The 23333-nt window shown below is 42.1% G+C and overlaps 1 protein-coding gene across 3 annotated transcripts in view; it reads right to left on the bottom strand.

The window, feature by feature from the left end:
- Nucleotides 1-1144: 1144 nt before the first annotated feature.
- DNAH3 (dynein axonemal heavy chain 3) overlaps nucleotides 1145-23333 on the bottom strand; it is a 192099-nt gene continuing 169910 nt past the window's right edge. Inside the window, exons 53-61 of one of the 3 annotated variants that reach the window (XM_071211287.1) lie at nucleotides 21866-22091; nucleotides 18562-18806; nucleotides 16764-16880; nucleotides 13840-13994; nucleotides 12916-13083; nucleotides 7366-7508; nucleotides 5074-5278; nucleotides 4272-4409; nucleotides 1145-1314 (exon numbers count right to left, since the gene is read on the bottom strand). In XM_071211287.1, coding sequence (XP_071067388.1) covers nucleotides 1243-1314; nucleotides 4272-4409; nucleotides 5074-5278; nucleotides 7366-7508; nucleotides 12916-13083; nucleotides 13840-13994; nucleotides 16764-16880; nucleotides 18562-18806; nucleotides 21866-22091 — 1469 coding nt within the window. In that variant the 3' untranslated portion in view covers nucleotides 1145-1242. Of the gene's footprint in view, nucleotides 1315-2424; nucleotides 2825-4271; nucleotides 4410-5073; nucleotides 5279-7365; nucleotides 7509-12915; nucleotides 13084-13839; nucleotides 13995-16763; nucleotides 16881-18561; nucleotides 18807-21865; nucleotides 22092-23333 lie in introns of those variants that run through there. The other 2 variants (XM_058286298.2, XM_058286299.2) reach the window with 2 other exon arrangements.

Genomic DNA, 23333 nt, shown 5'->3' with positions numbered 1-23333 from the left:
GCCGTGCTGGACCAAGCAAGACCTGGCATGCCTGTCTCATGATCCCTTTCTGAGTAATTCAGGTGATTTTGTGGGCAATTTTTGTCTTATTTTGCTAAGACCACCCCCCCCAGCCTCCTCCAGGATGGAAGTCTGCGCATAATTGCAAACTAGCCTTTGAATAGCTTCTACAAGTCAGTAATCTCACCTAAGTGTGAATATTGTATGTTCAGCCTAGTTTTGCCAAGATGCACATAGTCCTACATAAAAACGTAATTGTCAATTTACTACCAAACCTATCATGTAACCTATGTTTTGATTATAACACAAACTGTTGTGGTTTTTTTTCACTTTCTCTCTAAGACTACAAAATCCTCATCTGTCTTCTACCTTCCCTAAAGCCCATCCATCAATGTAATATTCTCCCAACACTGACAGGGACTGAATCATAACTGTTTACCCCACAACCAGATATTTAAAGAGCAAGGACTAGCTTGGTGACAAGGTCTTCTGATGTCATCTGCTGAGCTATTTATAGGCAAAGCCTGCAGCTTCTCGCTAAGCTGATCTCTGGCGGCCTCTGCCCCCGGAGTCCAGCCTCTAATGCACGTGATTTCTGAAGCACACATTGCTCTTTCCCAGGGGAAGACATTAATACCACATTGGCCCCAAAAGAAAGTGACTTCAAATTTAAGGCACTCTTGTCTAAGCGAAGTAAATTTTTTAAATGACAAAAATGTAATCCATCGTGCAGAAACATTCTGTCTCTTGACCCTTGAGGAATGAGACAGTAAGTCCCTGCCTCCCTCAGCTTTTTGTTTCTGAAGCTGGAGTTAGATAACTGTAATTAAAATGTAATTGTTCTCTTGGCAACCCCCTCAGTGCTAGCTCTCTTACAGCTTGCAATGTGACTTACCTACCAGTCCAAGATTCAGGGATTTGGGATCCTGACCATCTTTCCGTCTTGTATGATTAACAACCTTGTTTGGAACGATATAACAGTGTGAGCAATTTGATCATTTTGAATTTTTCACCCCCTTGGGAAAAGTTATGTTTCTTTTTAAAAAAAAAAGCTAGAGGAGACTGGCTCCTCCCCCTCACTGTCTCTTTTATTGCCCCTGGCAGGACTTGGAGGACATCCCATGGGTACTTATCTCTAGGATTTGAGCACTTGGATGATGAGCCAACCTCAGAATTCATAGTCCTCCATCAGAATTTGGCTGGTGCCATTTTCCCATGAAGAAACAGGGTTTCTGGAATACTTCATGTATTCCTGGTTCTCAGCAGCTCCCCGCATTCAGGAAAATTCACAAACCCCAAGTCAGAACATATCTTCTAGTGAAGAGGGAGAAAAGCCAGGTCAGACACATTAAGATTCTCAAAACATCTGTTTCGTTTTGCTCAACTAGAATTGAGCAATGGAACAACCTGAAAGGAACCACTTAGAGCCAAGGAGCTACATGAGTCAGTGAGTTGAGAATTTGATTTTTATCTCCTCAGGATTCTCCTACAGCTGGCCCTAGGGAGAAATAAGTGATAAACCAGAAATTTCTGGGACATGATGGTTGAAGAACCCTCTCTCTTCAAAGAGTCTACATCACAATCTAACCACACCCTTGACTGGCAGTCAACACATGGTGTTGGAAAACGCATGAAAGTCAGAGAGACCTCTGGTCAAAGCTTGGCTCTGCGATGTGAATGAGCGGTGTGACCTTAGGAAAGTCATTTCATCTTCCTGAACCTCAAGAAAGAGAGAGTCACTCCCACTACATAGAATCAAGTGAGATATCTAGAGGACCAGGTACAACCCCAGACACAGGGTAGGCAGGCAACAAATACTGGTTCTTTCACCTCTCCTTTCTTTCTAAAATTTCAGCCCATCTATGTAGGATAGGACAGAAGCAATTATTGGGTCCAAGTTCTATCACTCACTTGCTAGCTATGGAACTATGTGCTAGTTACTCTTCTAAGTTTCCATTAAGCCTCCAACATAAGGTGGTTGTGAGAAGTGCATTTTAAATATATCAGGAGTCTTTAAAAAAAAAAAAAAAAAAAAAGAGTGTCCCAGGCCTCTCTTAACCTCTCAGAGGCCTTGATTTTAGCCAGTGTAGATAGCCTAGGAAAGAAGCAATTGATGTGCTATAGCAAAATAATAGGGGAAAAAAATAACCTCAAGGGAGCTTAGCCAAATGTTTAAAAAGTGCAGGTTAAAGAATCCCACTACCTGTGTTCAAATCCAGACTCCATCACATAGTATTTAACTGAATTTAGGGAAATTTACTTTCTGTGTATCATGGCTTCTGCAGTCAAAAATAGGATAATTGTGATTCCTTCTTTAGAAGTTTGCTCTGAAATACCTGTCTCACAGCAAGTGCTCCATTAATATAATTGTCATCTCCATCATCATCATCATACTATATGACTCAGAAGAAAAGCTAGGTTGTAGTTGAGAATAAAATGCCTTTTATTTTCGGTGTTGGGACAAATGCCATCAGTTATCCAGCTGGCACAGTGAGGCTACCCCTCGGTTTATCCAGTGTTTCTGGGGCCTGTATGTTGGGAGTTCAATAGAGAGGACATAGTTGGTGGAGTGGCCAGTAGTAGAGAGGATGCCTCTCCGGGCACTAGTTTTGTAGACTGGACACACATAAATGTCCTGATGCAGAAATAGTTCACTCTTCCCAGGCTTTAGCCATATGATGGGCAGGGGGTCATAGAGGATTTTGGGGAGAGACTCTGCGATCTGCATAGTTTTCCTGTCCCAACGGGCACCTTCTAAGAAAAGCCCTTTTATGTAGGCTCCATCATTTGGGTTACTGTCCATGACTGTTTCTTGGCTGGTCACCTGAAAGAGTGGAAAACTGTCAGTTCCATCATACACCATTTTCCTAAATGGGACAGCACTAAAAGACTGGAATCCTCTGACATCCAAAGTGCAATTTGGCTGTAATGTCTGTTTCCCCCAGGATACTGGGGCTTCTGTGATAACATCTTTGCCTGCCATACAAGGGCCAGGTTGGATTCCTAGTTAGCATGCTGAGGCAGAGAGATAGAGCACTAAGTTTGGAATCAGGATACCACATCTGCACAATCCCTCCTCTTTCTGGACCTGCATTCCTCATCTATAAAGTGAGGGGTTAGAATCAGAGGCATGCTGGTAAAATCGTTCTCTTGGGGAGTGGAGAAGGGAACTTTGATTTGTAGTTTTTGTAATTTCTATGGTGTGAATACTACCACCATGGTCAATTCCAGGTCACCAACTCTAACAACCTACTCACAGAATTTTTGGAAATGTAACACCTGGCTCTGGTAAGCTGGTATGAGCCAGCTCAGCATGTCACTGTTTATAGTCATAGGTAATACACTCACTTCTTCAGATAAATGTAGAAAATGGTCTAGTATCCAATAAGGAGTGGTGAGGATTACAGTGAACAGGAACACACAAGCTCCTTTTAAAATCATTAAATTTTAATCTTTTTGTTATTTTAAATGGAATGTTTTTCCCCATCTCTACTTCTTGCTAAAGTATTTTACTGCTAAAATAGAAAAAGCCTTTTTATTTATCTTTGTATATTTAACCAGTATCCAGTTGCCTTACAAATTATTCTATTAATTCTGTTAGGTTTTTAGGGTTTTTAAAAATTTTATTTCTAGATATGTAGTCATTTCAGCATCATAAAGATGCTTGATTTTTTTCCCCAATGTTTACCCCAGTTATTATGTTTTCTTCTTGCATTCACTTTGGTTTAGCATTATCTCAAAGGTCCATCCAAATTAAGTTCATTCGTAAACTAAATTGAAATCTAGAGTAACTAGTTAGTAACCTATAGATGATCTCAAAGATCTTTCCATAGAATTTTAAATTCTGAAATGCCTTATAAAAGTCCATCTTTCCCTTTCCTCTCCATACATGGAGAGGACATGAATACTGGCCATTCCTGATTTACTCCAAGCAAAGGAAAACCCAATAGCATTAATATAATTCCAAATGAAGAGTCCACCACATTGAATAGACAGCATGGGAAGACACTTTCATATTTCTTGGTGCGACACTGGCAGAGTTTTTCCCTGGGAAGGGAAAAAGCCTTGGGAAGAGACAAAGCCTTGGGAATCATCTGATTCTGGTGGGAATAGTTTTTGGAGCTATTATAAGTCATGCAAAATATTTCACTTGTGCCATCGCTGAAGCATTTGGGCCTTGATGTATCCAAAAGTTTGAACACAATAGGAAATAGGCAAGATTATTTTCTCTGGCTGACCCCTTGAACTGGCCTAAAACAAAGTACTCATACCTCAAACTCAAATCCAATGTGGTCAATGGGGATGGTGTATTTCCGGGCGTAGTTCTGGGAGACCCCCGTCAAAAAGGACTGTGTGAAGTAGAATCCAGAGATCCAAAAGACCACAGGGGGCCCTTGGTCAATCCATTCCTGGAGAGCCAGAGAAATTGAAATTCAAAACCAAGAACATATCAAAGATTGTACACAAACACAGGTAATATAAATTAGTCCCATACAAAAATAAGCTTTTTCTTAATTTTCTTGAAACAGGTAGCCTTGCCAGTTTAGCTTACATTTTTCCACATATAATGGTGATGAACATACAGAGAAATATAATTTCTACTTTATGAAGAGCATAAGTGTAAGCCAATGTCAGGGATAAAAAAAAGAATGGGAACTTTGGTAGCAGAGAATATGTATCCTGTCTAAACTAAGTAACAGTCATTCATGTCCAGCAATTGTTGCCAGGCAGGTCATTATTTCAGGTCTTCCATTTTTTTGAACAACAGGACAAACATCTGGATTTTTTTTGGTAATAATCCAGTATTTACATGCTAACCCCCAGATTTTGAGATTACCAGGCAGTCAAACCAAACATATCTATGTGGTCAATTCTGGCCCATGAGCCACCAGTTTGTGATGTCTGTTCTAGCTCCTCCTCCTGCCTCTATAGGCTATCTAGGTGTTCAAACCAGGATGCTGCATGGCTGCCTGCCCTTCCCCTCCTGGTCTCCGCCTCTAATCTGTCATTTCAGAATACCCTCTCCACCTGAATGAACATGCCAGATGCCCAGTTACCCTGCTTCTCAGGTACCTGGAAAAAGGCCAGGCGGGCCAGCAGATCAACCACATAGCCCCCCAGGGGCTTCAGCGATGGGTAGGACTTAGCCGCCCACATGGCTGGCACTTTACCGACGAGCATGCTATTGAAGACATCCTCCAGTTCCGAGGACATCAGAACCTGCCCTTTAATTGCTCGGCCAAGATCGATGAGGCTTCTGCGAACCACTTTGGTCAGCCTGGAAGAAGAACGGAGCCAGCTCAGCCTGGCTCTCTAGTGGCCCCATTCCAGCTAAGTAAACTGACTCCAAGTCTACTCTTACTTTTTACCCAATTTTAAAAGGTCACACAATCCACTTCATGGTAGAAAAATCAGAGAGATGAGAAAAATATCATCTATTATCTCACCACCTGAAGATAACTTTGGTGTATATCTTTCCAGATTTCCAGATTTTTCTCTACGTAAACACAAAGTTTTAATGGGATCAAACTATATAATATTTTTGTAATCTGTTTTATAGGGAACAACTTTCCTGAAAAATGGAGTGCAAAGTGTTCCAATTTATTTAACCATTCCCCTATTGTTGGAAATATATTTTATCTAGATTGTTGTCACCATAAACAGCATTACTAGGAACATCCACCCATATCAATATTTATGCACATTTCTAATTATTTCCTTACTAAACATAAAACTTCTGGGTCAAAGGGTATGCACAGTTTTGGAGCCTTTTTTCCATATGGCCAAGTTCTTCTTTTTATAGACTATGAGGCACACACCTGAGAAAAGTCAACTGAAGGGTGCCTAAGAGATGCCAAGATCTCCTGCCTCTCTCTCTGACCTTCATGTTCTGAGGTCCAGCCAAGCCCAAGAAGAAATTCACCTGAGAGTGAATCTGTGGTGGCCAAAGAATCAGCCTCCAGAGAGAGCTGTCATTTTCAAAGACATATAGAATCTTAGCTGAACAGATATGAGAATGACCAACCCAAGAAAGGGATTTCTGGGAATGTAATCACTGAACATCACATCAAGAGGAATTTAAGAAGAAAAAAAAAAGAGGAATTTAAGGTTGAGACATTTGGTGTATGTCCTTGGCTGAGGAGATGAACAATGCTCCCATCTGAGGGATTATACTACAGACCTCTAATTATTAGAGGTTTCTAAAGGCCTACTTGCCATTTTTTCTCCTCTGTTCTTGTAAGAAATTAAAACTGCTTTAGAGGTTTTAGTACCCAAGGAAAAGACACTTGCCTCAGAAGATGCAAAACTAGTTCCCCTGAGCCACTAATTATATTTTGATTTTCTCATACCACTGGAACAACTGCATAAAAAGGCAGGGAGGAGAGTATTGCCTCCAGTGCTTAATCCTGAATATCATTGGAAAATAAGATTGCTGTTATCCTATTCGACTTGTATTACAACAGCCAGGGGGTAATATGAGTGAACAGAATAACAGTTACCAAGGAAGAGCTCCAGTGGCTTTAGGGCAGGGTGGGTAGCAGAGAAGGGAAGCCATCTGCTAGCCTGCGGAGATGTCCTTCTGACTCACAGCAAGGTGCTTGACTCAAGGTGTCTGGTCACAGACTATGCTCACACCCTATTCCTTGCTTGGTTTACATATGGCCAAATGCTTATTGACTCTAGAAAGTAATGGTAAGACACGGGAAGCCAAGATTCTTACATGATACTCCTCCAGTTGTTCAGTCCTTCAGAGCCAGGCTATCCCCTAAAACTGAGCAACGACCTCATGAGGCAAAATGGAGACAGCAAAGAATGGAGCATCTGGAGCAGAAAGAAACTTGAACTTGGAGGCAAAAGTGATGAGTTTCAGCCCATGCTGAATGACCCTGAGGCACTTGAGACCTAGATCAAACCACTGTCATCTCCAGGACTCAGCATCCTTATCTAGACTAGATGGCCTTTGGGAACCCTTTTGTTTTGACTATTTAGAAGGTGACACCACTGCAGTAACTGGGGGAGAAGTGAGGAAGGGCTAAAATAGAAGGCCCAAGACTCTTCGTCCATTGGCCAGCTCATAGAACCTCTTCTCAGGTGACTCTAATGATTATTTTACTATTAGTCCTTACTTGGTATTAACTTTAACCTGACTTTATAGATGCCCCATGAATGAATAGGAGAGAATGAATCGAAGGAGCCCTGATCCACACATTCTGGGGATGGGCCTATTTATAGTCCTACCCCTGGGTGGAGCAAATCATGTCCTCTGCAGAGCAATCCTTACCAAATGTCCGTCTGAGCTACTGCCCATTAGATCTGACCCCTCCCACTCCAATAGTGAGAACCAAGCAATATTACTGGGCCCACCTGTTGAATCTGATGAGCTCCTGCCTTAGAACGGTGTTCATGGATTCCTCATAGATAACAGGGTACAACTTCATGACCATTTCCAAGTCAAAGTCATTGGGAAGCTTGGAGAGAATGTCCTGGGCCAGCTCCTCAACTACTTCCTTAAAGTGCAGATAGTAGAGAAGTGAATGAGAAACAAGACCCTCCAGCCATGGCTTTGTCTGGGCAAAGTCAAAGTAGTGAGCATCTGTTTTTTCAAACACATTCTGTTGGGCCTTCCTGGGAACTATCCTATAGAAGACAAATCTGCCTCTGGGAGAGGGAGGAGGACACCTATTACTCCTAGGTGCCATGGACATGACATCATTCCTTGGAAGTGAAAAAGCTGAATGATGAGAGCCCTGTGCTCACAACTGGAGCAAGGGCCCGAGGATCAGGTGGGAAAACCATGCTCAACCAGGTAGCTTCAGTAAAGTGTTGAATTCTGCATAACTCTTCCTGTCTTTTTGGTCACCCATGAGTGAGCATCTCTCACAACTGTCCTGGCTGGGCCCCTGAGAACCAGCTCCTGGTGCAGATGGTACTCTTGCTTGGGACCCAATGATGCATGGGAAGGCTCTAGGCCATTTCTCAGCACTGAGCAAGAAAAGCTCAAGGCAGTAGGCTTAGCAGAGCATGGAGGGATCAGGCCTATAGGTGCAAGGAGGTGTAGGACCTGGGTATGGGAGAGACAGACATCTCTGCAATTCCATGGATATCAGAGGCTGGAGCCTACGCTTTATTCCCTCCTAAAATGAGACACACCAACCACCCCGGTTTACCTCCACATCTATTGGCATTTGTGGCACTGCAGACCAAATCAAGAAACCAAATAAGCAAGATCTAAAGCTGAGAGGGGTTAAGTATGTGGTACTTGGAAGAAGGAGTAAGGATGGAAGAAAATGGGAGACACTGGTAATCAGGAGATCATGGTTCTGGGTTTGGGTCTGCCTCTAATTTTAGGAATGACTTGAAGTGGTTTGTCTCCCTTTCTCTTGTAGACTGAGAAAGTTGGATTAGGTCAGAATTTCACAAAGTGTGGACTGGTACCACTAGAGGTACTCATAATGATTTAGATGGTTAAATGATACAGAGCAAATAACATTGAATCACATGGTGAGAAAGTTGTTGTCCTTTCTTCATTCCCCTCTAGGAGAAAGTCTCAGCTTGGTGCAAATATAACAGCTCTGTAACACTTGCTAACATTTCCTTTTTCACAAGAAATGAGCAAGGTCTCAACCCACAGGCTTTGGCCAGCAACATCATCTGGGAAGAACTTAATAACTGTCCAGTTTTCTTTTTTCTTTTTGTGCCTATCATGAATGTATGGAAATGGTATCAGTTTTCTACTACATGCAGTTCCTTTTATAAATAAATGTAAATGTAAATGTTATGTAAATGTAAAGGGGTGTGGGAAGCTCCAGGAATCAGTCCCTCCACCAAAACACTATTGAAACGGTAGGTGATGTGGGCTATAGGTGGGAGGCTCTTTGTCTCTTCAGAGATAACCTTAACCTAAGCTGTCTGTCCTAACTTGTGGGTGTGGATAGGTAAGAGGCTGCAGTCCTGCCCTTGGTGACCATGGCAATGACTCCAGTCCCAGGAAACAGTGTAACAATGCAAGGTCTATAAACTTTAAATATTCAGGAGAAATGCAAACCAAATGTGCTAAAAGCTTATCTAGAATGTATGAAGTCCATGCTAAAAGCTTACCTAAGATGTGGAAGATATATATGCTAACTCAAGCCTATTGAGAACTGAAACAAAAGGACCATTTAACCTTTCCTCTCTGTATAAAAGAAACTCGAAAGTCTTGTTTGGGACTCAGGTTTGCAATAGGAAGCTCCCAAGTCTGGCCGTCCGTCAATAAACCATTTTTCCTTCTCAAAATCATTCCTGAATTCTGGCCTTTCTATACGCAAATAATTGAACCTCTCTCAAATTCTACAACAGTAGGAACTGTCTGAATCTACTATTTCGGAACCCTGGAATCTAGTGGAACACTATGCAGCATTCAGGGAACAGCTGGAAAAAGAGGTTGGTAAATTAAATGCTGGTAAATTTCACCCTCTAGGCAGTGGCTACCATGACTATCTCCAACTGCATGGCAGGCAGCAATGGGGACTGTAGTCTGGGCTCCTGGTGCAACTTGTAGTGCTAGAGTGGGTTCTAAAGACCTAATCCCCCATAATCTGGGGAAGTGTGACCTGATCACTGATCACTGCTTTGAATGAGCTACTTTAGGAGGAGCCAGCTCTAAAGGCAGCCCTTGTTCTAGCCTCCACTAAGGGAAAAGTGACAAAATAGTACCTATTTTGTTCCCCTCCTCTTGACATTTTCCATTCCCTGTTTGTGAACAAAATTGTTTGGAAAAGTCATAAATTGATGGCACCAGCCCTCAACAACAACAATAACAACAAAACCCTTGCAACCCCAACAAACAATTCAACAACCACAACAAAACCCTTGCAATCCCAGAGAAGTGAGAGAACTAGATTTTCAGAATTGCAGCAACATAATACTTAGAATGTCCAGTATGCAACAACAACAAAAAAAATTACGAAACATACAAAGAAAGAGAAGAGGGGTCCATTCAGAGGGGAAAAAAAGAATTTGTCAGAAACTATCCCTAAGGAAGTTCATGCATTGGAACTATTAGTCAAAGAGTATAAATGAACTGTCTTAAATTAAATATGTTCAATGAGCTAAGGGAGTCCATATATAAAGACTTAAAGGGAACTAAGAAAACATTAGCTGAACAAAATAAAGAGATGGAAATTATGGAAAGGAACCACACAAAAATTCTGGAGCTGCAAAGTACAGAAATTGAAATGAAAAACTCATTAAATGGATTCAACAGAAGATTTAAACAGGCAGAAGAAAGGATCATTGAACTTGAAGATAAGACAATAGAAATTTTCCAGTGTGAGTAGCAGAAATTTAAAAATAAGAAAAATGAACAGAGCCTGGGAGACCTAACAACACTATCAAGGGTACCAACATACACATCACTGGAGACAGAAGGATAAAAAAGAGAAAAGAGCAGAAAAAGTATTTGAAGAAATAATGGTTGAAAACTTCCCATATTTATGAAGGACATGAATATACACATCCAGGAAGCTCAGCAAACTCTAAGCAGGATAGATTCTAAGGGATCTACACCAAGACACATTACAGCAAAATTGCAAAATCTAAAGACAGAGATTTTGAAAGCAGCGGGAGAGAAGTGACTTTTCACATAGAAGGAACTTCCAATATGATTAATAGTGAATTTGTCGAGGCTCTCAGTTCCAAAAGCTGTGAGTCCCCTGGTCCCATCTTTATCTCCTCTCTTGTGTGTTTCTCTCTGTTCCTTTATTTTGTAAAGTTCTACATTGCCTTCTCTTCAAGTCAACCTATTGTGAGCTGATTGCAGCAGGTACAGGTAACTAAAGGTAACTAAATAGGTAAATATAAAATCCTGTATTATTGTACTTTTGATTTGGAAATGCTTGTTTCGCTTCTATTTGACTTAATAGGCAATTCTGTAAAAATAACATTATAAATCTATGTTAATGGGAAGACAATGTTTGAAGATGTAATCTGAGTCAAGAACAAAGTATGAATGGAGATATATACGAATAGAGTTTGTGAACTACTGAAATTAAGTTGGTCTTGTTGAATAAGGTAGTTATTTGTTTAAAATGTTCATTGCCTTTATAAGAGTAACCTCTAAGAAAATAACTAAATAATATAGAGAAAAGGAAATAAGAAAAGAATCAAAATGGTACAGTACAAAAAAGGGCAGTAGTGGAAGAACTGAAGAACAAAAATCATACAATTTATATAGAATGCAGCTAAATGGCAGAAGTAAATTCTCAATTATTACCTTAGATATCAATGAATTAAGCTTTCCTGTTAAAAGGCAGAGATGGGCAGATTGTATGAAAAGGCATGATCCATTTATATGCTTTCTACAAGAGACTCACTTTAGGTACAAAGAAACTGAGGTTGAAAGTAAAAGGTGGAAAAAGATATTCCATGCAAACAGTAATCAGAACAGAGCGAGACAGAAGCAGATGTGGCTCAACTGATAGAGCGTCCACCTACCATATAGGAGGTCCAGGGTCCAAACCCAGGGCCTCCTAGCCCGTGTGGTGAGCTGGCCCAAGCACAGTGCTGCCATGCGCAAGGAGTGCCCGGTCATGCAGGGGTGTCCCCTGTGTAGGGGAGCCCCACACGCAAGGAGTGCATCCCTCAAGGAGAGCCACCCCATGTGAAAAAAGCGTAGCCTGCCCAGTAGTGGTGCCATACACATGGAGAGCTGACACAGCAAGATGACACAGCAAAAAGAGACACAGATTCCTGGTGCTGCCAAGAATGCAAGCGAACACAGAAGAACACACAGTGAATGGACACAAGAGACCAGACAATGGCGGGGGCAGGGTGGAAAGGGGAGAGAAATAAATAAAATGAATCTTAAAAAAAAAACAACAAAAAAAAACCAGAGCCAGAGTGGCAATATTATTGTCAAACAAAATAGACTTTAAAGCCAAAAAATATTACAAGAGACAAAGGAGGATATAATGTATTGATAAAAGATTCAATCCAGCATGAAAAAGTAATGATTATAAACACGTGTACTTCAAAACAGAACCCAAAAACCTATGAGGCAAAAACTGACATAATTGAAGAGAGAAGTAGATAGTTCTACAATAACAGTTGGAGACTTCAATACACCACTTTCAACAACTGATAGAATATCTAGGCAGAAGATCATTAAGGAAACAGAGGGCTTGAACAACACTATTAACCAATTAGACCTAAGAGTCTCATATAAAACACTCCACCCAAACATAGCAGAATATACATTCTTCTCAAGTACACATGGAACATTCCCCAGGATAGATTACATGTTAGAACACAAATCAAATCTTAATAAATTTTAAAATATTGAAGTCATAAAAGTATCTTCTTAGACCACAGCACAACAGAATAAAACTAGAAATCAATAACAGAAGGAAAAGTGGAAAATTTTCAAATTTATGGAAAGTAAACAACACATAATCAATGGGTCAAAGAAGAATTCACAAGGGAAATTAGGAAATATCTTGAGATGAATGAAAATGAGAACACAACCTACGAGATCTTATGGGATGCAATGAAGGCAGTGCAGAGGGAAATGTATAACTCTAAATATCTAAATGTCTACATTAAAAGGAAGATCACAAAGCAACAACTTAACTTCACACATTAAGGAAGTATTATAGAAAGAAAAGACCCAACTAAAATATTGTGTAAATATAACAGATTGAGATGTAGATAAAGCAAAAAATCATTAAGGTTATGATTGCAGTTTTGGAAACACTGGCTCCCTTTCAGACCTGTGTTTAAGGATTATAAGCAGTAAGAGCAAAGCTCAGCCCCTTCCTCGGGATTCTACCAGTTTCCATTTTTCTGCCCTCTAGGTCATCACCCACAATCCTGTGTGTCCACCAGATGTAAAGCTGCCCAGGAAATTGATTCTTCCCCTTGCCCATGCCCGGTTACCTGAGGGGACTTGCGACTGCCTGCTGACTGCCTAGGGAGAGTCAGCAGCACCCCATGAAACAGCTGGTTGGTTTCCTGGTTGTCCTTGGTGATATCAGCATTCTCATGGAGACCAAATACTTCAGGATGGGCCACAATGGGAAGGTTCCTAAGATACTCAATATAGGTCTGGAAAGGAAATCTTTAGTTGGCATAAATGCTGGACAGGCCATCACACTGTGTGAGTAGCACAGGACACACACACACACACACACACACGAGCTTGATGCACATATCTCAAGCTCTTGCTCATACAATTTTCTGGGAAGTGGGTATGGAGGGAGATGGGGCTGTGTATCCCTTCCCATCCCTGGCTTCCTCTCTGTTCCCCCAGTAGACCTGGTAATTTTGGAGTTACAGAGAACTGGGTTTGGATTCTATCTCCATTGCAAGCTAATGGTGTAACCTTGAACTAGGCATCTGCCGTCTCTGAAACCCCAGTTCCCTTATCTATAAATGGAAAGATAAATGAAGTTATGCACATCCTGGCACATAGCAGGTGCTCAATAAAAGCTAGCTCCTTTTCATCCTTCCTCCAAATTTCTTGTTTCCTTCAGTACCCCCTTCTGTTTTTCTGTTCCTTCCCCTATGCTTCCTTCTGGATCTTTGAATAACATTTCCCACCACCATTCTTCCTCCTTTCTCCCAGACAGACCTCATATTTTGAAAGATCCTGTCTACTAAATGTCCACATGCATTCAACAATAACAACATCTCTCTTGTGGGCTTTTTGGAATATGGGAAATAGCTTATGGACCCAAGTCAGGAAGCTCCAGGCCACCCCTGGGCATTCCTTTGCTAGAAATTCTGCAGCTACTAGCTCTATTGAGACTACTGAGCTCCTGCAGGGGAAAGAGGGAGGCCTCTCTCTCCCACCCCTGTCACCTGGTAGGAGCCATGGGAAGGGACGTAGTAAGTATCTCCTGGAGCGAGAGGGTAACGGTCTTGCTCGATTTCCTTACAGTAGAACGTGGACAGAAGAGACAGTAGGAGACGCCTGTCTTTGTCATCAGTTACTCGGCCTCCATAATTACATTCCCCTGTAGAGAAGCAACAAGTTGAACCCAGAGAGGGTCATAATGAGCTTGGTCATTAGCTTACAATAGGGAATTTTTTTCTGCTGGGACACAGGGTCGATAAAACCACACTGAGCTTGGGATGAAACCAGGCTTTTTGGTATTATGGTTGTCACAAAAGTATACATATTCACCACATTTGAAATTACAAAATAGAGATAAGCAAAAAGAAAAACAATGTAATTGCCAACAAATTATCACCAAACAGAGATAACTATTAGTATTTAGGCATCTTCCAGGTATTTTTTCTAGGTACGCGTATGAATGTATACAAATTTGGTTCAGGGCAAGGACCTTGGCATGATAGAGTTCTGAGTACCACTTCCAGCTCTGTCACTTAATAGCAATTTCTTATCTGTCAAGAAATGGGGATAATCATAATACTCATCTTACAAGATAATGCTTTTAAAGTATTTAGTACAATGCTTAGCATGTAGTAAGCATTCAGTTAATTGGAGCTATTACAAATACACGTTTTGCAAACTGTAAGAAATGAAGATTAGTTTAGTTTTCACATAAAGGAAGAAAATATTAATTAATGTAACCTGGCAGCCTATGGCCTCAGTCTCCCACTCCTGGGTTAAACAGCAACAAAGGAAACCAGCTTAAGCCAGTCCTATAGACAGTAAAAAAGATGCCCAAGAAAGAGCTAAGTCAATACCAATTCAGCACTAAATTACATTCCTTATTTGACAAAGGGGAGCAGGTAAAAACTAAAATGTTTGGAATGTGATGGGGGAAGTGGTTAATCACAAACTTTTGCGTGGGAAAGTTAGATCTTCTCGGATAGGCTGTAACTTCTGAAGTATCCAATCTATGGAGAAACAGAAGAGCTTGCGTGCTAGGGTTAGGAGTATAAATTGTGTCATTTTTCTTTGTTCAGGGTGCCAGCCACGTTTTCTAGTTGTGTGCCCCTTCTTGCAAGATTGAGAATAAATTCTTTTCTTCTCCACAATCAGGTGAGCCTTATTTTCTTCCAGAAGAAGATTTCTTTCTAACAAAACTGAAATTATCTTATATATTTACCGCTTTAAGACCTCCATCAACATCATTCTCTGAGATTCATTTTTCTACAGTCAGATTTCTATACAAGAATGAGACAATTTTTTGAAGGGTACATCAAATCATCAAATCCAGTTCAGATGCCCCCAACCCCTGAGCTCCAGGAAGCATTTTCCAGTGGGTCCAGATTCCACAATTATATTCTATTGCACTTAGAGTATGTTGGTGCCACCAGGTATTTGGTGGTTGGGGACAACCTATTAAGTCTTCAAGGAAGAGACATCTGCATGAGAAGGGTCCAAGGATTCCCCTGCGGATGTGCTTATTCCAAATTTCAACCATTCCAGGAAGGTCCTGAGTCAGACCACAGGAAGTGTGACCAGAGTTAGGTGAGAGGCCTCAGCTTCTCGTCTGGACTCGGAGAGGTCTAAACATCTAGTCAGAGGATCTTGGGTGGCTAGTTAAAGGAGAAGTAAAGGACTAAGGGGAAGCTCATTTTGAGTAATTCGGGTCCCAAAGAAGCAGATCAACTAGATTTCTGAAGCTCTTCACTTCAGGTCTTCAGTAAAGTTCGTTTTAACATTACAGCTTGTGTCAGCCTTGTAGAGGTTTGTGACAGCACTTGAACTACAGTATTAAAGGGAAAATAGTCTTTCCCCTGAAGCCAGCATGGCAGGGCCACAGAGACCCCAAGATGGACCCCAAGTGGAGGGAAATTCAGGCGCTGACTAGAATCAGGGCCCAAGGTCCTGCCACTACTCTTTCATTAGTGAATTTCCTTTCAGGGGATATGCTTGTAGGTTCTGGGTTTTATATTTATGAAGGAAGTTCTACTTTTTAAATTTTATTTTTTAACAAATCAATTTTCTTGCTACATATTAATAAAGAATAAATCCATGCAAAGGAAGGTACATTTCTTTATAGTTGCATATGTCTACTCATTGCAGCAAGAGCGTTAAGTTCCTAGAGGGGCTAGGGTGTGTCTTATACCTCTTGTGAATTCTCCACTGTTCCTGCCACAGGGTAGAGTACAAATTAGGACTTGATAACCACTCTCTAAACAGGACTGACTTTTCAGTCAGTGTTAATGGAGAGTTCTAATGGCTGCCTATGCCCAGTTCTTCATTCCTTCCAGAGGACAATTACATGTCCCTGGGCCCCTCCAGTGGAGTGGGGCCAAGTGACAAGTTCTTGTGCTTTTACTTCTCAGTGTGAGCCCCTCGGTGCTATCCTTGCAGCAGTGACCACACAAACATGTGTTGAGATGGTGGCATCAAAAGATGGTGGAGGAAGCGGACTTGGCCCAGTGGTTAGGGCGTCCGTCTACCACATGGGAGGTCCACGGTTCAAACCTCGGGCCTTCTTGACCCGTGTAGAGCTGGTCCATGCACAGTGCTGATGCGCCCAAGGAGTGCTCTGCCACGCAGGCGTGTCTCCTGTGTAGGGGAGCCCCACTCTCAAGGAGTGCGCCCTGTAAGGAGCACCGCCCAGCGTGAAAGAAAGTGCAGCCTGCCCAGGAATGGTGCCACACACACAGAGAGCTGACAGAACAAGATGACGCAACAAAAAGAAACACAAATTCCCGTGCCACTGACAACAACAGAAGCGGACAAAGAACATGCAGTTTGTTGAATGAATGAGAGAGTAAATGAAGGAGACAGGAACAGGGGAGCAAGAGGGTGGAGCACAATATTGGAGGTTTTCAGCAGCAAAGGCTTCTCCCATAAATACCTGTTAAGTAGGTCAGAGCTTCAAATGGCACCTCCTTGTATTCATTCAGGAACATCTGGATCTGCCGCATACTAATCCTCAGGTCAGATTCATTGAACTCATAAGGAATGTTCCAACCTATAGGAGGCAGAGAAGAATTGGAGGCCTCAGCACTGAGCGCTCTTCATTTCCACTCAGGGACTAGATGGTGGAGTTAAGCATCATTATGGCTCAAGAGCCTCTTTCAGCCCCATGTATATCAAGCCTGAGGCCAACTATTAGCCTTGACATTTACTGCCACCATGGGAGCCATTCTGCCCGAGAAACTATCCATTCTAAATCAATTTCCATATGGATCTCCCCATTTGTTAAGGAAGAAGTTAACATCCCAGGATTTATGGAATGAGAGTTATTCACTGTGGTTGAAAGGCAGTAGCAATGCACAGGTCTCCAAAAATAACACTAAAGCATAGCTGGAGAGTGGTGTCTCTGGTGAGGCAATGGAATTAAGTTAGCTTTGAGAAATGCCCTCCGCACACTCACCGGAGAACTGGATCACCAGCCTTGAAGAAACTGAGGCTTATATTTCCAAGGGTATCATATGAAATGCCCAATGGGGACAGACAAGCAACATCAGTGAGTGACCCAGGCCTGGTGGAAGGCAGCAGGGTATGGTGGGAACTGGGCTTGACAGAGGGGTGACTTTCCTCTAAACAGTCACACTATTCAAAGTGGAAATAAAATAATGGAACTATTTAAATTTTATTTAACTGGGCAGCCAGGGATACTTGGAGATCTGGCATGCTTAGGAGAACAGTGGTGGGGGAAGGTGATGAATAAAATGTAGATGCAGAGGGAGTGTCATCTTTGGCTGTTTTGCGCCCCCCCCCCCCGCACCCCCCTTCCTCTGAGTGAAGAGTCAGGTGGTCTCTGGAGCTAACTGGGGCTGGGTGAGTGGAGGTACACGGGAAGGGAGATGTTGCTCAGAAAAGAATTACCAAGAGAACAATTTACCTCCTTACTTTACCCAAAAGACGGGCTGAGAATACCTGGGGGGCTTATTTCAAGTCTATGAGAAGAATCAGAGGCAGACTGTGTGTGAGAGAAGGGTTATCTGACCTTAAAACTGAAATGACTTGGGGTTTGTATTTTGCATTTGATGATCGACTCTGACAAGATTATTTATTCATAAATTAGGTCATGGATGTTATATTAATGAAGAAATTTATTTGTATATTCACATTTTTTTCAAGAGGTCACATGGACAAATGTCCCAGGTGTGATATTTTTGTCTTTCGTTGGTATGCACAAGAACTATCTAAAAGGTTGTAAATTACCTAGCAACAACTCTCTGGAGAATGGTCATTGTGCCTAAAATGGCAAACACATGCCAAAGGGAAGGGCTCCCAATCTTATTCTTACCACATTACTTTCAGTAACTAGGGAACCTCTGATTTTAGGGGCATCACCTCTTTCCCCGACATTGGTGTTGACCTGGTTATAGGGTTGCCTGATTTAGTCAATAAAAGTATAGGCGGGTGTGGATGTAGCTCAGTGGTTGAACCTGCTTTCCATGTTCAAGGTCCTGGGTTCATTCTCTGGTACCTTCTAAAAGACCCACAAAACTACAGGACAACACCCAGTTAAATTTTAAAACAAGTCATTTTTAGTATAATTATGTTCCAAATATTGCATGGGACATACTTATACTGTATTTTAGTGGCAACCCTACCTGCACACAAACAAGAACACATGCATGTAAATACATCTGCATCCAAATTTCCCACAGGGAAATGACAGGTTAGCTGTCTTTGCTTACCCAGGGGTCCAAAATTTCTCCTCTCTTGAACAATGGCGTGGAAGAAGCAAAGGCCAAACAACAGCTTTTGCCACATCACTCCCTTTATACAGCTTTGAAAGAATATGGGGTCCGAGATGGGGTCATTGAGGTAGGAGCGCAAAAGATTGGCTCGGAGCCCTTTTGGGGGCTCATTGGTCATTTTGATCCCATTCTGGAGAATGCTGACCGGAAACTTCTCCGATGGATAGCTGGTTAGCCAGAGTCTAGAAAGACAACAGACCCAACTGCTTACATTGAAAAACAATAACAATAAATAATAGCTACTGTTTATTTAGCACCACTAGATGCCAGACTCCATGCTCAGCATTTAATATACGTCCTTTCATTGAACTTTCATCCCCACAGCCACCCTACTGGGGATGGGGTGGGGAGTAAGTACTCTTCCCTTTCACCAGTGAAGAAACAGGGCCAAGGAGAGGTCAAGTGACCTTTTTCAAGGCCACACAAGGTAAAAGTGGCTAAACCCAGATGTGAACTTGGGGTGCTCTGACTCAAAACCCCTGTCCTCCATCACCATACCAGATGCCTCCCCTGCTGGACTTGTACCATCTACGATGGGTAAAGTACTATACCGGGCACCACAGGACTGACCAAAGTCAGCAAAGCTTTGTTTCTACCTTCCAGATGCCTAGACCCCTGCTGCAGGGGGGCTGGAAATGGGCGGCTGGGCAGGAGAGAAAAGACAAGCAAGCAGGATACTGGAGTACAGCATGATAAAACCAAGACCTCAGGGAGGAGGCGAGTAGTAGGCTCTGGGGTCAGTGGAAAGAAGAGGTTTGGATGGGTTGGTGGTAGCCAGGCAAACAATGGTAAGTGAATCAGATCCAGCAAGCCCCTTGTTTTTGTAAATAAAGTTTTACTCAGACATGGCCATGCCCCTTCAGTTACATTAGTCTCTAGCTGCTTTCACCCAACAATGGCAGAGTTGAGTAGTTGCAACAGAGACCATAGGACCCACAGAGCCTAAAGTCTTTACAATCTGGCCCTTTAAGCAAAAATTTGCCAACCCCTGTCTTAGAGGAAATGGTCCCAGAAACAAGCCATGAAGAATATGGGTGATTTCTTTCTTTAAAATTCAAATGTTCATCTCTGCCTGTGAAAAACGGGAACACTTGTAAAAGTATTTACAAGCGTTTTTTAATTTTACCACCCAGAGGTTAATAGTTTGGCATATTGTCTTCCAGGCTTTTCTTCACTTATTTTTCTTACCTGAGCTCAAGTTATACACACACTGTGGCATCCTGCCTCTATGCTTGGCATTAACAGAGGTTTCCGGCAGGAGGGTTTGGGGATGGGAGGTCATTAGAGACAGAAAGGACCTGCCAACCAACAGCAGAGTGGGGAAAGCCAGCAACGTGGTAAGGCTGGAGTGGTCCAGGCCCAGGGAGGGCACCTGGGAGGGGAGCAAAGAGCCCACAGACTGGAGACCTGAGGCCTGACTGGTGGGTGATGCTTGGCTCACATTACATGAACCCACACAAAGTGGTGCCATAGTTTTAAAGTAGTTGCCAACTTTTAAAATCTAGGGAGTTAGGGGAGCGGGTGTAGTTCAGTGGTTGAGCACCTGCTTCCCATGTACGAGGTTCCAGGTTCAATCCCTGACACCTCCTAAAAAGCAAACAAACAGACAAACAAGCAAACAAAAAACTAGGGCTTTCTTTTAAACTTCTAAATGCCCACTTCCCTTTCAAATAATCAGAAAATCTGGTCATGAAAGGCCTAAATTCTTGCATGGCAACAGTTAGCTGGTATTAAACATAACTGCCCCCTCTTTACAGGGCGTGTGTCCCGAGTTTGCCACAGTCCCCACTGCTCCCTATCAATGTCCGATACTGAGGCCAACTGTCTGAGATGATTGCTGTTATACTGTGGAAAGAGGGACATTTCTTGGTGCCCAGCCTTCTTCACTCATTTATGTTATATTCCTGGACCCTGTAGGCACTGGAGTTCGTGACTTAAGAACATATTATAGAAGACCTTGAATGTCAGCATGACTAATTTTTCCTCATTAAGTGTGTCATTGATGGTCAATGAGTCAACTTACCCTCCCAAACCAAACAGCATTCTTGAAATTAATGAACCTCCTATAAATTCTCTCTCTTTTGGAAGTGCGACATGATTACAAATCAACTATGGCCTAATCTGACTTTGTAAATAAGCACCCAACACTTTCCTATTTTCAGGCAGACATGACTAAAATTAAAATAACGAGTATGCTTGATTGCCAGAGTGGGGTTTGGCAAACTTCCTGTAAAGGACCACATAGGAAACATTTTAGGCTTTGCAGGCCATATGGGCTCTGCTGCTACTGCTGGCTGTAGCACAAGAGCAGTCATAGATTATACAGATATGAATGAGCCAGACTGTGTTTCAATAGAACTTTATAAATGGACACTGAAATTTGAATTTCAGGTAACTTTCATGGGTCATGAAGTATTATTTTTCTTTTGATTTTTTTTCAACTATTTTAAAAATGTAAAAACTCTTCTTAGCCTGGGAGCCAAACAAAAGCAGGCAGCAGGTTGGATGTGCCCTGCTGGCCAGTGTTTGCTGACCCCTGGCTTAGAATAAAAGGATCATTGAAGGCCTGAGCCAAAAGGGGCTTTAAGGTCTTTTTAGTCGCCTCATCATTCGATGATGCAAAAACTGAGACCCATCCTTGCTGGGTATTAGAGTTCACGAAAAACGAAGTAGTTGTTTCCAATGTAGGTTACAAATCCACGGAGCCCAAAGAACTATAGGAAAGAGCAAGAAAAAATGGTACCTGGGCTACAGGTAGGATTTTTTCTTTTTTTAGATAAATAACAATTTCAAAAAATCAGATTTACTGGCCTTTAATCTACCTTCCAGACATATTGTATCTCCTATCACCTCTCCTCCCACATATCCCCAGGATCCCTTCTCTTCTCATTATTACTTTGGTATATAGCTTTGCTTTTACAAATGCTGTAATTTATGCTTGGAATGTATTTCCTGGGCAACTCCTATTCATCTTTCAAAATCCCAGGTAATTGTCAGGCCTCCAGACCTTTCCCAACTTTTCTGTCCTTTTTTCACACTCCATCCTTCTTGCTCAAATGAGGAGGCCAGGTATTGCACTGTTTCAACATTACTCATGGATGGGTTGCCTTCCACAGACTAGTCACTGCTTCTTAAGGGTGGTAACTGTGTCTTGTTCATCCTTGCATTCCCAGCAACCAGCATAATGTCTGGAACTTGAGGTGGAGGCCCAGAGATAGGCAGGGGTGGGGGAGCGTCTCACCTGAACCGCATGTGGGTGCTCTCAGGGATGATCACCTCCCCACAGATCCTCTCCAGAGCAGGCATCCAGCTCGTGGCAAGGTGGCAGTTCTGTAAGACCACCCATGTCCCATCCTTGATGGCAGTGTTGATCATTTTGGCAGCAATAGGGCCTTGGCCTTGGCCAAGGGAGATGGTCTGTGTTTTGGTACCTCCCATACCAAGATCATCAGCAAACTTCAGTAGGCCTGAGACCAGGAAAAAAGGGGGTTCTTGAAAGAGGACAGGCCAGCTAAGACCAGATTACCCATAACAACACAAAAGGAGGGATTACACTACAAGAGTCTGCACAGAAAGAAACTCACTGATTTCTATTAATTACCAAATAAATATCTCTCTGGGGAAGTTCTGGTAACATGGCAGACTAAGTTATAATTGACTCCACTTGGCTCCAAACACATAGACATTCTTGATTTAAAAAAAAAAAATTCCATAAACTGAAAAAAAAAAAAAAGAAATCCAGGTTTGAAAGAAAGAGAAATTCCCAGGTGCCAAAAATGAAGAGGTAACTCAAAACCAGAGAGGTGAGTATACAACCAAAGAACTAGGGCAGGGGTTTTTACTAATTTATTTTACTTAGAAATACAGGACCCAATCACATTTGTAAGTTTGAAAGTTCTTTTAAATATGAAAATGTATTTAATAAAAAAATTTTTCTTTTTTAAAATTGTAAAGTGAAAAGGAAATCTTTTTCACCTCCCTCAGCCAACCTGTGTTCCCAAGAGGCAACCAATGTTGTTACCTTTTTGTGAACTCTTGCAGAGATATTTTATGCATTTAAATAAATGCACATCCTGAAATAAGAACAAGGCCTAGAGCTGCAGGGTGCCTAAGAATTACCTCCTGAGAGCCTCTGTGTTGCTCAAATGTGGCCAGTCTCAAAGCCAAACTCAGCATGTAAATGTGTTGCCTTCCCCCCAGTGTGGGACATGACTCCCAGGGATGAGCCTCCCTGGCACCGAGGGATTACTACCAAGTACCAGCTGATGATGTAACTAGAAAATGACCCTGAATAAAAGGGTCAACTTGGACCAGCAGAATATCTCGTTCTACATATAATACCAGGAGTTAAAAATGCTTTTTGACCTGAAGAAAAAGGGGAACTGGAAAGGGCAAATGAGTTTATATGGCTGTGAGTCTCCAAAAAGAGCCAGGAGGTTATCAGAGGGTTTGCCCTTATGCACACCTCAGCAGAGTCCCAGAGACAGATAAAGTAGATACAATCCCAGGTATTGGTTCTTCTGAGGGGTACAGAGACCCACAGGTTCTATGGTCATGGCAGATGGAGTTCAGTGCCCTGTCAGTTGGCCCTACTTTGGAGTTTGTGTTTCTGTGTGATGGAGCTGGACTCAGATGTGATCTTTGTCCACAAGCCTCTCCTGTTACTTTTACTGGATCTGTAGTTGGAGCTGGGGTTTAGTGTATACCCA

The sequence above is a fragment of the Dasypus novemcinctus genome, chromosome 23 (assembly GCF_030445035.2).
Source record: "Dasypus novemcinctus isolate mDasNov1 chromosome 23, mDasNov1.1.hap2, whole genome shotgun sequence".
Lineage (NCBI taxonomy): Eukaryota > Metazoa > Chordata > Mammalia > Cingulata > Dasypodidae > Dasypus > Dasypus novemcinctus.
Note: the sequence above shows the minus strand (reverse complement) of the source record. Positions and strands in the feature narration are given on the sequence as shown.